The sequence below is a fragment of the Papio anubis genome, chromosome 16 (assembly GCF_008728515.1).
Source record: "Papio anubis isolate 15944 chromosome 16, Panubis1.0, whole genome shotgun sequence".
NCBI lineage: Eukaryota > Metazoa > Chordata > Mammalia > Primates > Cercopithecidae > Papio > Papio anubis.
The window spans coordinates 37,900,042-37,911,017 of NC_044991.1; the positions used below are offsets into that span (position 1 = coordinate 37,900,042).

The window sequence follows — 10,976 nt, forward strand, 5'->3', positions numbered from 1 at the left end:
TCCTTCCCAGTGGGAGAGGCACGCTAACACTGCCTCCAATCTGCCATCTTCTGGTTTTGCTTCTATAGCCCTGTGGACTTCTGTCGGCAGGTTTTATATTGGGCTGTGCAATTTGACCTATAAGCCAGTAGATGGTGTTTATGGGTAAAAGCTGGCTGTGGGTGATGTGGCCAGATATATACTTGATCCTTGTTTACCAGGAGAAGCTCTCTATTGCCTCAGGCAATGGGGTGATCCATGGAGTGCACAGTGGTCTGAGCTCCCTGCTTAGCTCTGGGTGGGCAGGGGGCAAGATGGATTGAGCCAGACTGGACAGGCTCATTTACAGCTCCCCTGGTGTTGGGCACAAGTAGCAGTGCTGAGGGAGAATCCAGTGAGTAGCCATCAGGTGCCCAGTGATGTGCCTAGGCATGGAGCTGGGAAATCTCCTTGGCTCCCAGGTCTCTGCACAGGCAGAGGGGCACCTGAACTCCTGATCAGGAGAGTGGGTTTGGGTGCTCCAGGTATCTGTAAGTCTGCCTGGGCTTGGAGTGCAAAGGGCTCTGCTATACTACAATCTCTGCACAAGAAAGGTGGGGTGGCTCAGGCTGGTAACCCAGATGAGCAGGCACTGCAACTACCTGGAGATATGCCTGGGCATGGGTGGAGAGGACCCCACTTCACCATGGTCTCTGCACAGGAAGGGCAAGCTGGCTCAGTCTGCTGATTCAGGTGAGTGGGTGCTCTGAATGCTTGGAGATCTGCCTGGGCATGGAGTGGAATGGGCTCCACTGTACCATACAGGAAGGGTGGGGCAGCTCAGGCTGCCAATCTGGGCAAGGAAATGTGCCGAATACCTGGAGATCTGTCTTGGTGTAGAGTGGAGAGAGTTCCCCTGCACCAGGATCTCAGCAGAGGAGGGATGGAGAGACTCAGGCTGCTGAACCAGGCAAGCAGGAGCTCTCAGTGCCTAGAGACCTTCCTGAGCATGAAGCAGAGAGGGTCCCCCTGCTCCAGGATCTCTACATAAAGGGTGAAGCAGCTCACACTACCAGTCCAGGTGAGCAGGTGCTTTGAATGCCTGGAGATCTGCTTGGGTGTGGAGCGCAAAGGGCCCTGTTGCACCACAATCTATGTCCAGGAAGGGAAGCATGGCTCAGGCTGCTGGTCCAGGCAAGCAGGTGCTCTGAATGCCTAGAGATCTGCCTAGGCACGGAGTGGAGAGGGCCGTACTGTACCATGATGTGTGCACAGGAAGGTTGGGGCAGCTCAGGCCGCCAGTCTAGGAAAGCGTTTGCCTTTACTGCCTGGAGTCCTACCTGGGAGTGGAACAGAGAGGGCCCTGCTGCACCATGATCTCAGGGGAGCAGTCTGGTGCACTCAGCAATGACACATGCAGACTGCTTCTATGTTGCCAAGCTGGCCCTGGCTGCAAGTCTCATTGCCCAGGAGAAACTTCAGCTGCAGCAGCTCTCTCCTCCCACCCCAAGCCTGCAGTTGAGAGGAGCACAATTCCAGTGCCTGCTGCTGAGGCACTTTCCTCAGTTCTGGCTGTGGAAGTCCCTACCCCACTCCAGAGCAAGTGCTCCAATCTCTCAGTTCCGGATCTAGGAAATGCCTGCAGCTTTTTCTGGTGTCTTTTCCTCTCAGCACCTCCAAGCCTGTCCCCAAGATAGCTCTGGGGCTTGGGAGAAACATCATTCTCTGCCTTGGCCTGGGTTGCTTGGTTCCCCAGTGGAAAGGTAAATTACAGAGGGAGACTCTTTCTCAGGTACTGGGGCTTCACTCACATCAGCTGGATGCCATCACAGGGGCTGTTTGCCTGCATTGTCCTCCCTGAGATCTGGAACATCCTTCATGATTCCAGTGAATTCCCATTTTCCTTCTTGAATTAAAGCTCAGAGAGTTGATCTTTTTGCACTATGTTGCTATTTCTAAGTGGCTGAGGCACACTAAAAGCCTGTAATATACCATATTGGAACTGCCCCCTGCCCCCCCTCCCCAAAAAAGGAGTTGAGTTTTAATCTTCATTCACCACTGACTCTTTATGTTTCTTTACTGCTGTTTACAGAGAAGAAGAGAAGAAGTTTGGAGTTGATCCCCTTGACTGCTCGAATGGTGATGGCCCACCTGGTGAACCACCTGGGGCACTACCCCCTCAGTGGGGGCCCTGCCATACTGCACAGCCTTGTCAGTGAGAACCATGACAATGCCCATGTGGAAGGCTCTGAGCTGTCCTCTGAGGTGTTCAGAAGCCCAAACCTGCAGCTGTTTGTATTTAATGATAGCACCCTCATCTCCTACCTTCAGACACCCACAGAAGGACTGGCAGGAGGATCACCAGTGGGCTGTCTCTCTGATGTGAGAGTAATTGTGAGGGATATCTCAGGGAAGTACTCTTGGGATGGTAAGGTTTTATATGGACCTTTGGAAGGCTGCTTAGCACCCAATGGAAGAAATCCTTCATTTCTGGTTTCAAGCTGGCATCATGACACATTTGGACCTCAGAAAGACTCTTCTCAAGTTGAGGAGGGGGATGATGTTCTTGACAAATTACTTGAAAACATTGGCCATACAAGTCCTGAATGCCTTTTACCATCACAGCTAAATCTAAATGAACCTTCCCTACCCCCATGTGGCATGAACTATGACCAAGAGAAGGAAATTATCGAGGTCATTTTGCGCCAAAATGCTCAGGAGGATGAGTATATCCAGAGTCATAACTTCGATTCTGCAATGAAAGTCACCAGCCAAGGGCAGCCCTCCCCAGTGGAGCCCCGAGGACCCTTTTATTTCTGCAGGTTATTGCTTGATGACTTGGGAATGAATTCTTGGGACAGAAGGTAACAATCCATGCTAGACCTCCAGTTATTTTATTATTTTCATGTACTTGTATTTTTTATCAGTTTGTGGTTGGGGAAGAAGAAAAGATTGGAGAAGAGAGAAGAGTGGAGATTTTTCTTTATTTTAACATTTGCAGCTTATTTTCTGCTACTAAATTAAAGCTAGAAATGAAATTATGCTGTACTGGTGTGCAGACTGAATTCCAAACATGTTGGATATTTTAAAGGATATCAAACATTGTGGGGGGGGAGGGCGGTGGTGGTTGTTGTTGTTTGTTTTTTGTTTTTTGAGACAGAGTCTTGCTCTGTTGCCCGGGCTGGAGTGCTGTGGCGTGGTCTTGGCTCACTGCAACCTCCGCCTCCCAGGTTCAAGCAATTCTTCTGCCTCAGCCTCCTGAGTAGCTGGGATTACAGGCGCCTGCCACCATGCCCGGCTAATTTTTTGTATTTTTAGTAGAAACGGAGTTTCACCATGTTGGCCAGGCTGGTCTTGAACTCCTGACCTCATGAGTCACCCGCCTTGGCCTCCCAAAGTGTTGGGATTATAGGTGTGAGCCACTGCACCTGGCTGAGAGTGTGTGTTTTACTTATTGCTTTGTCCATTATTGTTTCTGCCTTCATGCAGGAAGCAAATGAACTACAAAGGTGAATAAACCACAGTCTAACCTTAGGTCTGATGTGGGAGATAGACCTAATACAACTCTGATAAAGGATAGAATGACCCAGGAGTTCATGAGTAATGATTAAATCCAGTGGGAAGTACAGAGCAATGGAGAAGACTTTGTGGAAAGGGGCGAATTTGAGCTGGACCCTGATAGTGGAGTGGAGTTTTTAAGAACAGAGGTGGGGAAAAGGGGTTCACAGCAGAGCTGACACTGGAAACAGACACAGTCACACAGTCACATGCATATAAGTCACAACACTCACCAAAGAGCCATCTGTGTCACTGGGTAGTAATGGGATGCCGGTGGAATTTTTATAGCTTTGCATGTCTTAAGGAGAATGGAGTTCATTCTGTAGGTTTCTATCACAAATCTTTTGTGAGTGAGGTGGTAGAGGATGGGTGATAGGTATTTTTATTAAATTACTGATTGAAAAGCGGCAAAATGGTTCTGTAATCACATGGTTTTTCTTCCATCCTTTTTTCTTTATAGGAAGAATTTTCATCTGTTGAAGAAAAATTCAAAATTATTGAGAGAGCTAAAAAATTTGGACTCCCGCCAGTGGTATGTGAAAGTATATCAAATCACTTTTTTCCTGTTTGTCTCTGGGTATTCTTGGATAACAGATACAACTGCAGGAATGAATACACTTACTGAGACATCCAAGGATAGTTCTGTAACCTAGCATCTGGTGACATTTGCGCATGCCATACCTCTGGTGTTTTTTACTATAAGGAATAAACTTTCATGTTTGGTACACTAAAAAGAGGTCACCACTCCCACCTAATCTGTACTTTTGATTGTCTTTCTTTGTGGCTGCCAGAATTCTCATTTGATCTCTGCAACCACCTCTTTATGATGAAGAAAAAGTTTACCTAGGTTAAACAGCCCATGGTTGCTCATACCATATTATCTAAAGCCAAGTGAGTGTGACTTCAAAATCCATGCTGTGTACCAAGGCGCTAACATTCTGTACTTGTGGCTTCATAGTGTTGGAAAGGTTAAAACCAGTGTGTTGTAATTAATAACTCTCTGTTAATAAGCCTCATTCTCCAAAGCTGGCCAGACTCTCAGATCCACCCCTGTTCTATACTATCTCAGAAGCATTTCTATAGATGAGCTCACAACCATGAAAAGTGTTTGATTTGGGGAATGTGTGTTTCCAAAATCATCTAAGTCAAGAATAAGTATAGTACTTGGTACATAACAGATGTTTCAAAGTTTTGAAGAGAATAAGCTGCCTCCTTAACCTTTAGTTTTTAAAAAAAACCTCTTTAAAAAAAAAAAAAACAACTTCATTCCCCTTTTATTCCGCTTAGGAATATTCTGATATTCTCTGAGCTCTCAAATTAAAAATTCAGGTTGTTTTCCTCAAGTTTATTTTTCAACTCTTCACACTATATTTTATTCATTACATTTTTCTTACTACTCGTTAACTCATAAATTTTTAAATCCGTTTTGAGCTATATGTTTTTAAAGGGTGGTGCAGTTGCTGGCTGAGAAGTAAGAAGGAAGAAAGGAAGTAACAGAGTCCTGCTTTATCTTGACCAAAGTCATATCCTAGAATTTCAGAAAATTACTAGAGCTCTTTATTCTATTCATTAAATCCTTCATTCATCCACTCACGCTTCTCTTCTAAGTCGTGAGCTTCTCCTGCTTGCACTTACAGTGATGAGTTATAGCCTGCTGAATGAATATTTTCGCCATCGTGTGTGTTTCAGTGGCTTTGTGATGGTGTTATTGTTTATTTTAAAGTTTTGATCAAAACTCAAAGTGACACATGCTTAAATTTTATTGTCAAGCAAACTCTTGGTTCATGTCAGTATTATTTGCATATCACCTTGACAACTGTGTTTCTTCTTTGGTGTTTTGAATTCTTGAATTGGATGTAAACCCAACTAGCAAAGTCCAGTTGGAATTTTCTTTTAAACACTTGGAAGATTATATTTCAGAGAGGTCCTTTGGTGATGTCACTAAGGACTGAGTAGATAAAATAATATTAAACTTACAGCTGTGTATTGTTTCCATCCTTCAGAAGCATGTGATATTAAGATGGATTTGTTTGTATTGACCGTTTTATGGGAATCAGAAGGGCATAAGTTTTTTTTTTTCTTTTTTTCTTTTCTCTTCTTCACCCTTCTACTTTCCCACCTGTCTCCCAGGTCACTCAGGACCTCTTATTGCATCTCATATTTACACACATGTTGAGGTATGAACTGTTTCGTGTATGTTTCCAAGTCTTGGGAATGTGACAGGATGGCTGTTCCAAACCTGATTCCCTCTGCAGAAGGGGATATGAGGGCCTTTTTTCCTAGGTGGCCTTACTCTTCTCTGGAGAGTGATAAATATTTCAGTATCAAGAAATATACAGACATTTTTTTAAAAACACAGAATTAAAATATTCATTTGTAATTTTACCTGGATAAAGGAGCCATTCTCAGTCCAGAAGCCTGCAGCACCATTGCCATTTTAAATGTCTTTGTTTCCTGACTTATCAGGTGAAACAGTAAAAGATTTGAATTTGAATAATTTTTTAAAGTCATTAGAAATGAAAAACCTGAAGCTGCCATTTCTCACCTTGCCCTTCACTGTATTCCATTTCCTGATTATTCTTGTGATTCCTTTTCCCTAGAGGAACATAGATCAACTTTTCTATGGAAATTCTGTAAGGGATTTATTCTGAAGAACTCAGGGATTCACCATCCTCTCCCTCCTTCCTTCGGTATTAAATAAGCAGTCATTTGGGTTCCACACTCAGCTTTTTAAGCATATGCTGAATTATTCCAGGCTTCTTAGTATTAAGTGAATACTTGGTTTCATGTAATTGCGGTCAATTTGTTGAGTGTTAATGCACTTTAGTTGCATGAGGTACAATTGAATTATCTCCCTGGGGTACTGTTGCAGCGAAATACGGCTTTGAATAGCTGAGTGGCAGTCCCCTCCCTGCGCCTTGATCAACCTTCACTTAAAACCCCAACTCCTGGATTTAGTGTCTTCGACATCAAATGGGTATCATTTTAAGGTGAAGGATGTTTTGAAGATTCTTTTTGAAGAAACTAGAAATAAGTCTGGTACTCCTCAGCTTTGAGAAATCTAGACTGCCCTGTATTTTGGTCAGGTAGCAGGTAAGAAAATACCTTGTCTGTCAGCTTTCATTTAGAACATTTCTGTTTAATTCTGTTATCAATTTATCTCACTGCTCTTGATGCATAGTTCCTTCTTAACATGTTCTTTGGAAAAGTTGAGGCTATCTTGCAGCTATGGTCTAGATTGTCAATGCTCTGATGAATGTACATACAAATCACAGTGGGCTTCCCTTTTAGATATAAATGCCTTCCTACCACTACATGGGGAGGTGGATGTTAAAATCATGCTTTCCTTTGGCTTTTTCATGTGACAGCACAAGGAAACTGAGCTATTCTGGTCTATTCCTAATAAGAAAGAACAGTGCATTCTAATGAGGAAGGGGAGATTGTTAATTTCATGTATGTGTGTTTCTGAATTACCTGCTCCTTCATACATTGGTGTACTTCTTATGGATGTGAAGTGCTGTTGATGTTGCTAATTACCATTTCAAAAGCATGGTTCTAATAAGGCCAGACACAGCTTCTTCATCCTAGCAGGCTCTCTGTGTACTAACATTTTGGAGAACGTGAAATTTGATGAATGTTTACAACTAAAGGTCATCTTTCCTCACACTCAGATTGGTCAGCCCCATCATTCAGGCTTAGCTCTCTTGTGCTCCCACATTGAGTTAATGAGGGCTCAAGGACTTAGCAACAGCTGCAATGGAAAAAGCTTAGATTTTTAAGGAGAATAAACTGAAACATTGTAGATAAACCTGAGGTTGTTTTTATGTATGTAAAGTCTATAAAACAAAGAAAAATTAAATGCTGAGGATTTTTTACATATGTAGAGAGACCTGCAGATAGAAATTGAATAACTATACTTCTCCACCTTTGTTGAAAGAGGCAGTCTTTTAGGTCTTAGGTTATGGTTTCTGTTATTATCCAAGTGCCCAAATTTTTATAGCACTTGGAATAGGCTAGTCAGATTCTACGCCATTGGTGTCGCCTGCCTGTTCCTGCTGCATGAGGACAAGCTTTCTAAATTTATTTTAAGGACATATTAAAGATATTGGGGCTGGGCATGTTGCTCAAGCCTATAAAGCCAGCACTTTGGGAGGCCAAGGTGGGTGGATCACCTGAGATCAGGAGTTCAAGACCAGCCTGGCCAACATGGTGAAACCCTGTCTCTACTAAAAATAATAATAAAAAATTAGCCAGGTGTGGTGGTTGTGTGATGGCACGCACCTGTAGTCCCAACTACTGGGACGGCTGAGGCACAAGAATCACGTGAACACAGGAGGCGGAGGTTGCAGCGAGCTGAGATCACGCCACTGCACTCCAGCCTAGGTGATGAAGTGAGACTGTCTAAAAAAAAAGATATTGTGAAAAGATTAAAAACATTAAAGATTATCTTTAAGATGTATTAAAGATTACGTGAAAGTGTCTTTTAAAATAGAAGCAACCTAAATGAGGATTTGGGCTATGACATATTAATATAATGGAATGTTGTTACAATCATTAAACCTCTGTTGTAGAGGCACATGATATAAAAGTCTTCACACTAAAAAATGGTTGAAATGGTGAATTTTATGATATGTATATTTTACCACAATAAAAAAAGTGTTCACAGATATTGTAAGTGAAAAAATCTGTTGTAAAGCAGAATGTAGTAACTTCTCATATGTGCATGCAAAAGTGTATCCTAAAATGGTGTAACGGCTGTGTTCTTTGCTTATCTGTTGAAATTGCTAGTGATTTTTATTCTTCTCTTTTCTTTCTGTATTTTCTAATTCTTCTTCCAAATATGTTTATTACATATAACCTATGGGGGAAGTGAATAAGCCATCTTAGTAAAAGGAGAGAACTCTCTTCCTCCAGTTATTTGTGTAACTTTTTAATTGAGAGTTAATTAGTTCTGATTATTAAGTAGAGAAATAATGCACACAGAAGGAAATCTTAGAGAATTTGTTAAAATATGGAGCTCAGTTCCACCAATATGATATGTAATCAAATTACAATGTTGAAATATTAAACAATTTGACAGAAAAAAATATTTCTGTATTTAAGAACTTTATAGTTATTCCTATGAGATTTATCAGAATGTAGTATAAAAAAAGGAGAAAGGTGGAACCGCTCTGGAAGTGGACATCGAAACTTTAAAAAAACCAAAACTCTTGGATGATTGGGCTAGGGAATGAATGATTCGTAATTAAAACTCCGTTTGAATAAGAACAATGTTTTCATCTCTAAACTATCACCAAATGCTTGGTACAGCCCCAGGTATTTTGTCACTTTACTCCAGGGTACAATTTGTAGAAATTTATTATTAATGCATTCAAATGTATCACCTATATATCTGGTCAGTAACAGAGATTTAACTGAACACCTACTGTATACAAAGCAGTATGCTAGATGTGCAAAAGAGAAAATGGCAGGGCTTCTTTTTTCAAAGTGCACATCACTTTTGCTTGATTTAATACCAGAGTATCCCAGATCTATCTTGGAACAAGCAGATGGAGGGTTTTGGCTAAAAGGGGTTCCCCTGACTAGCTGTCCACCTTGTCAGGCACCCTCAGAATAGTCAGAGCCCAGGAGTTAGTAAACCCCTTCATGAAGAAAATACCTAAGTGCGTTCTGCTTGGAAGGGTATTCTTTTTCTCATAAAATCGTGGCATATTTTATAGTTCCAATCACAGAACCACCCAGTAGCCTAAAGTGTGAGTTAAATACGGACAGTCACATAGATCTATTCACAATTTATATCTATTTGAAATACTTTAAAAGATTATTTTTTATCAAAAACAGAGAACTTACCAAATGTTGTGCCCCAACCTGCTGGTCAGTGTATCTTGTATCTGAGGGTATGATCTCAGGAAACAGATGGCCTTGCTGCAGTTCCCATCCCCTGCTTGCTGGGTGTGCTTTTTGTTTCACTTTCTGTGCCTCCTTTCAACCACCTCTGCTAGGGAGGTGATAATAATACTCATCTCTTTAGCACGTTTGTGAAGAATAAATGAGACCATGTGTCAGACCATCTCAGAACACTGACTGACCCCTAGCAGGTTCTCAGTAAATGTAAGCTCAGCGGTAGAAGTCATGCTGGTTGTATTAATAGTAGTGAAGTAAAATTTTACATGTAAGAATTCTAACTCCTTTAAATTTAAAAATTTATAGCCGTGAGACACACAAAATCGCAGTGTTTTACATTGCTGAAGGTCAAGAAGACAAGTGTTCAATCCTCTCTAACGAAAGAGGAAGCCAAGCATATGAAGACTTTGTTGCTGGACTTGGATGGGAGGTAATGCATTTCATTCAGTAGGTGTTTATTGACCAGCACTATTTAAAGATGTGTCCAAAGTAGACATTGTATAAGTTTTCACATGTGCTTTTGCATTCAAATATAGCATAGGTAGAGTTCTGGAATTGAAGAATTTATTGGATTTGACGTCTATTAGTTGCTTGTCAGTATTTAATATATGAACTTTTGTTTTCCTTTAACTTTCCTCTTAATATTTTTTCATTTGCTTTTTATCAGAACTGAATAGTCAGATGGGCTCTCCCAGCCATAGACAGTTTGTAGTAAGAGAAGACAAATGTGGGCAGAGAAGCAATGGCTTTGGCCACAGTATGGAGATTGAAGAAGAAGTCAATGACTTGATGGGTGAAAAGATGAAGAAAGAGTTGGATGAAGTCAAAAGTTGCAATGAAAATATAATATAATAGCCATGATGGTTTAGCTATCAACCTATTTCCCTAAGGTAGATCTCAGGATGATTGATGTTGGAAAAGTTTATTTTTTTCTTTATTAAATGGTACTCTGACATACAGACATACATACATTTACACACACACACACACACACACACACACACACACACACCCCTTTCCCCCCAAAACATAAACCTAAACAAAAAATTCCTAGAATCTGAAAGAATTAGGAGTAGTTACAATGGAAATCAACATATCTAAAATAATTTACTTATTTTTTTTCTTTTTTTATTTTTTTTATTTTTTATTTTTTTTGAGACAGAGTCTTGCTCTGTCACCCGGGCTGGAGTGCAGTCGCGTGATCTCGGCTCACTGCAACCTCCACCTCCCAGGTTCAAGCTCTTCTCCTGCCTCAGCCTCCCAAGTAGCTGAGACTACAGGCACGCACCACCACGCCCAGTTAATTTTTTTGTATTTTTAGTAGAGACGGGGTTTCACCGTGTTGGCAACGATGGTCTTGATCTCTTAACCTGGTGGTTCACCTGCCTTGGCCTCCTAAAGTGCTGGGATTACAGGCGTGAGCCACTGCATCCAGCCAATTTCCTTATTTTTTATTAGTTTCTTGAGTACCTGTGCTGTGAAAAACTTTCTGGGTGCCTTTGAGAGCTCAGTGCTAGCAAGGGGACTGAGATAGGGATGGGGACAGGGTAAGAGTA

The 10,976-nt window shown here is 41.6% G+C and overlaps 1 protein-coding gene across 9 annotated transcripts in view; it reads left to right on the plus strand.

Moving 5' to 3' along the window:
• Positions 1 to 10,976, plus strand: part of RALGAPA2 (Ral GTPase activating protein catalytic alpha subunit 2) — a 320,907-nt gene that overhangs the window by 194,852 nt on the left and 115,079 nt on the right. For 8 of the 9 annotated variants that reach the window (XR_004178987.1, XM_021921290.2, XM_021921288.2 and 5 more), the window contains 3 exons: positions 2,051 to 2,822; positions 3,977 to 4,048; positions 9,727 to 9,850. Coding sequence is in view for 8 of the 9 variants with exons in the window: in XM_021921290.2 (XP_021776982.1) it covers positions 2,051 to 2,822; positions 3,977 to 4,048; positions 9,727 to 9,850 (968 nt within the window). In the remaining variant the exon portion in view is untranslated. Of the gene's footprint in view, positions 1 to 2,050; positions 2,823 to 3,976; positions 4,049 to 9,726; positions 9,851 to 10,087; positions 10,311 to 10,976 lie in introns of those variants that run through there. The other variant, XM_021921295.2, reaches the window with a different exon arrangement.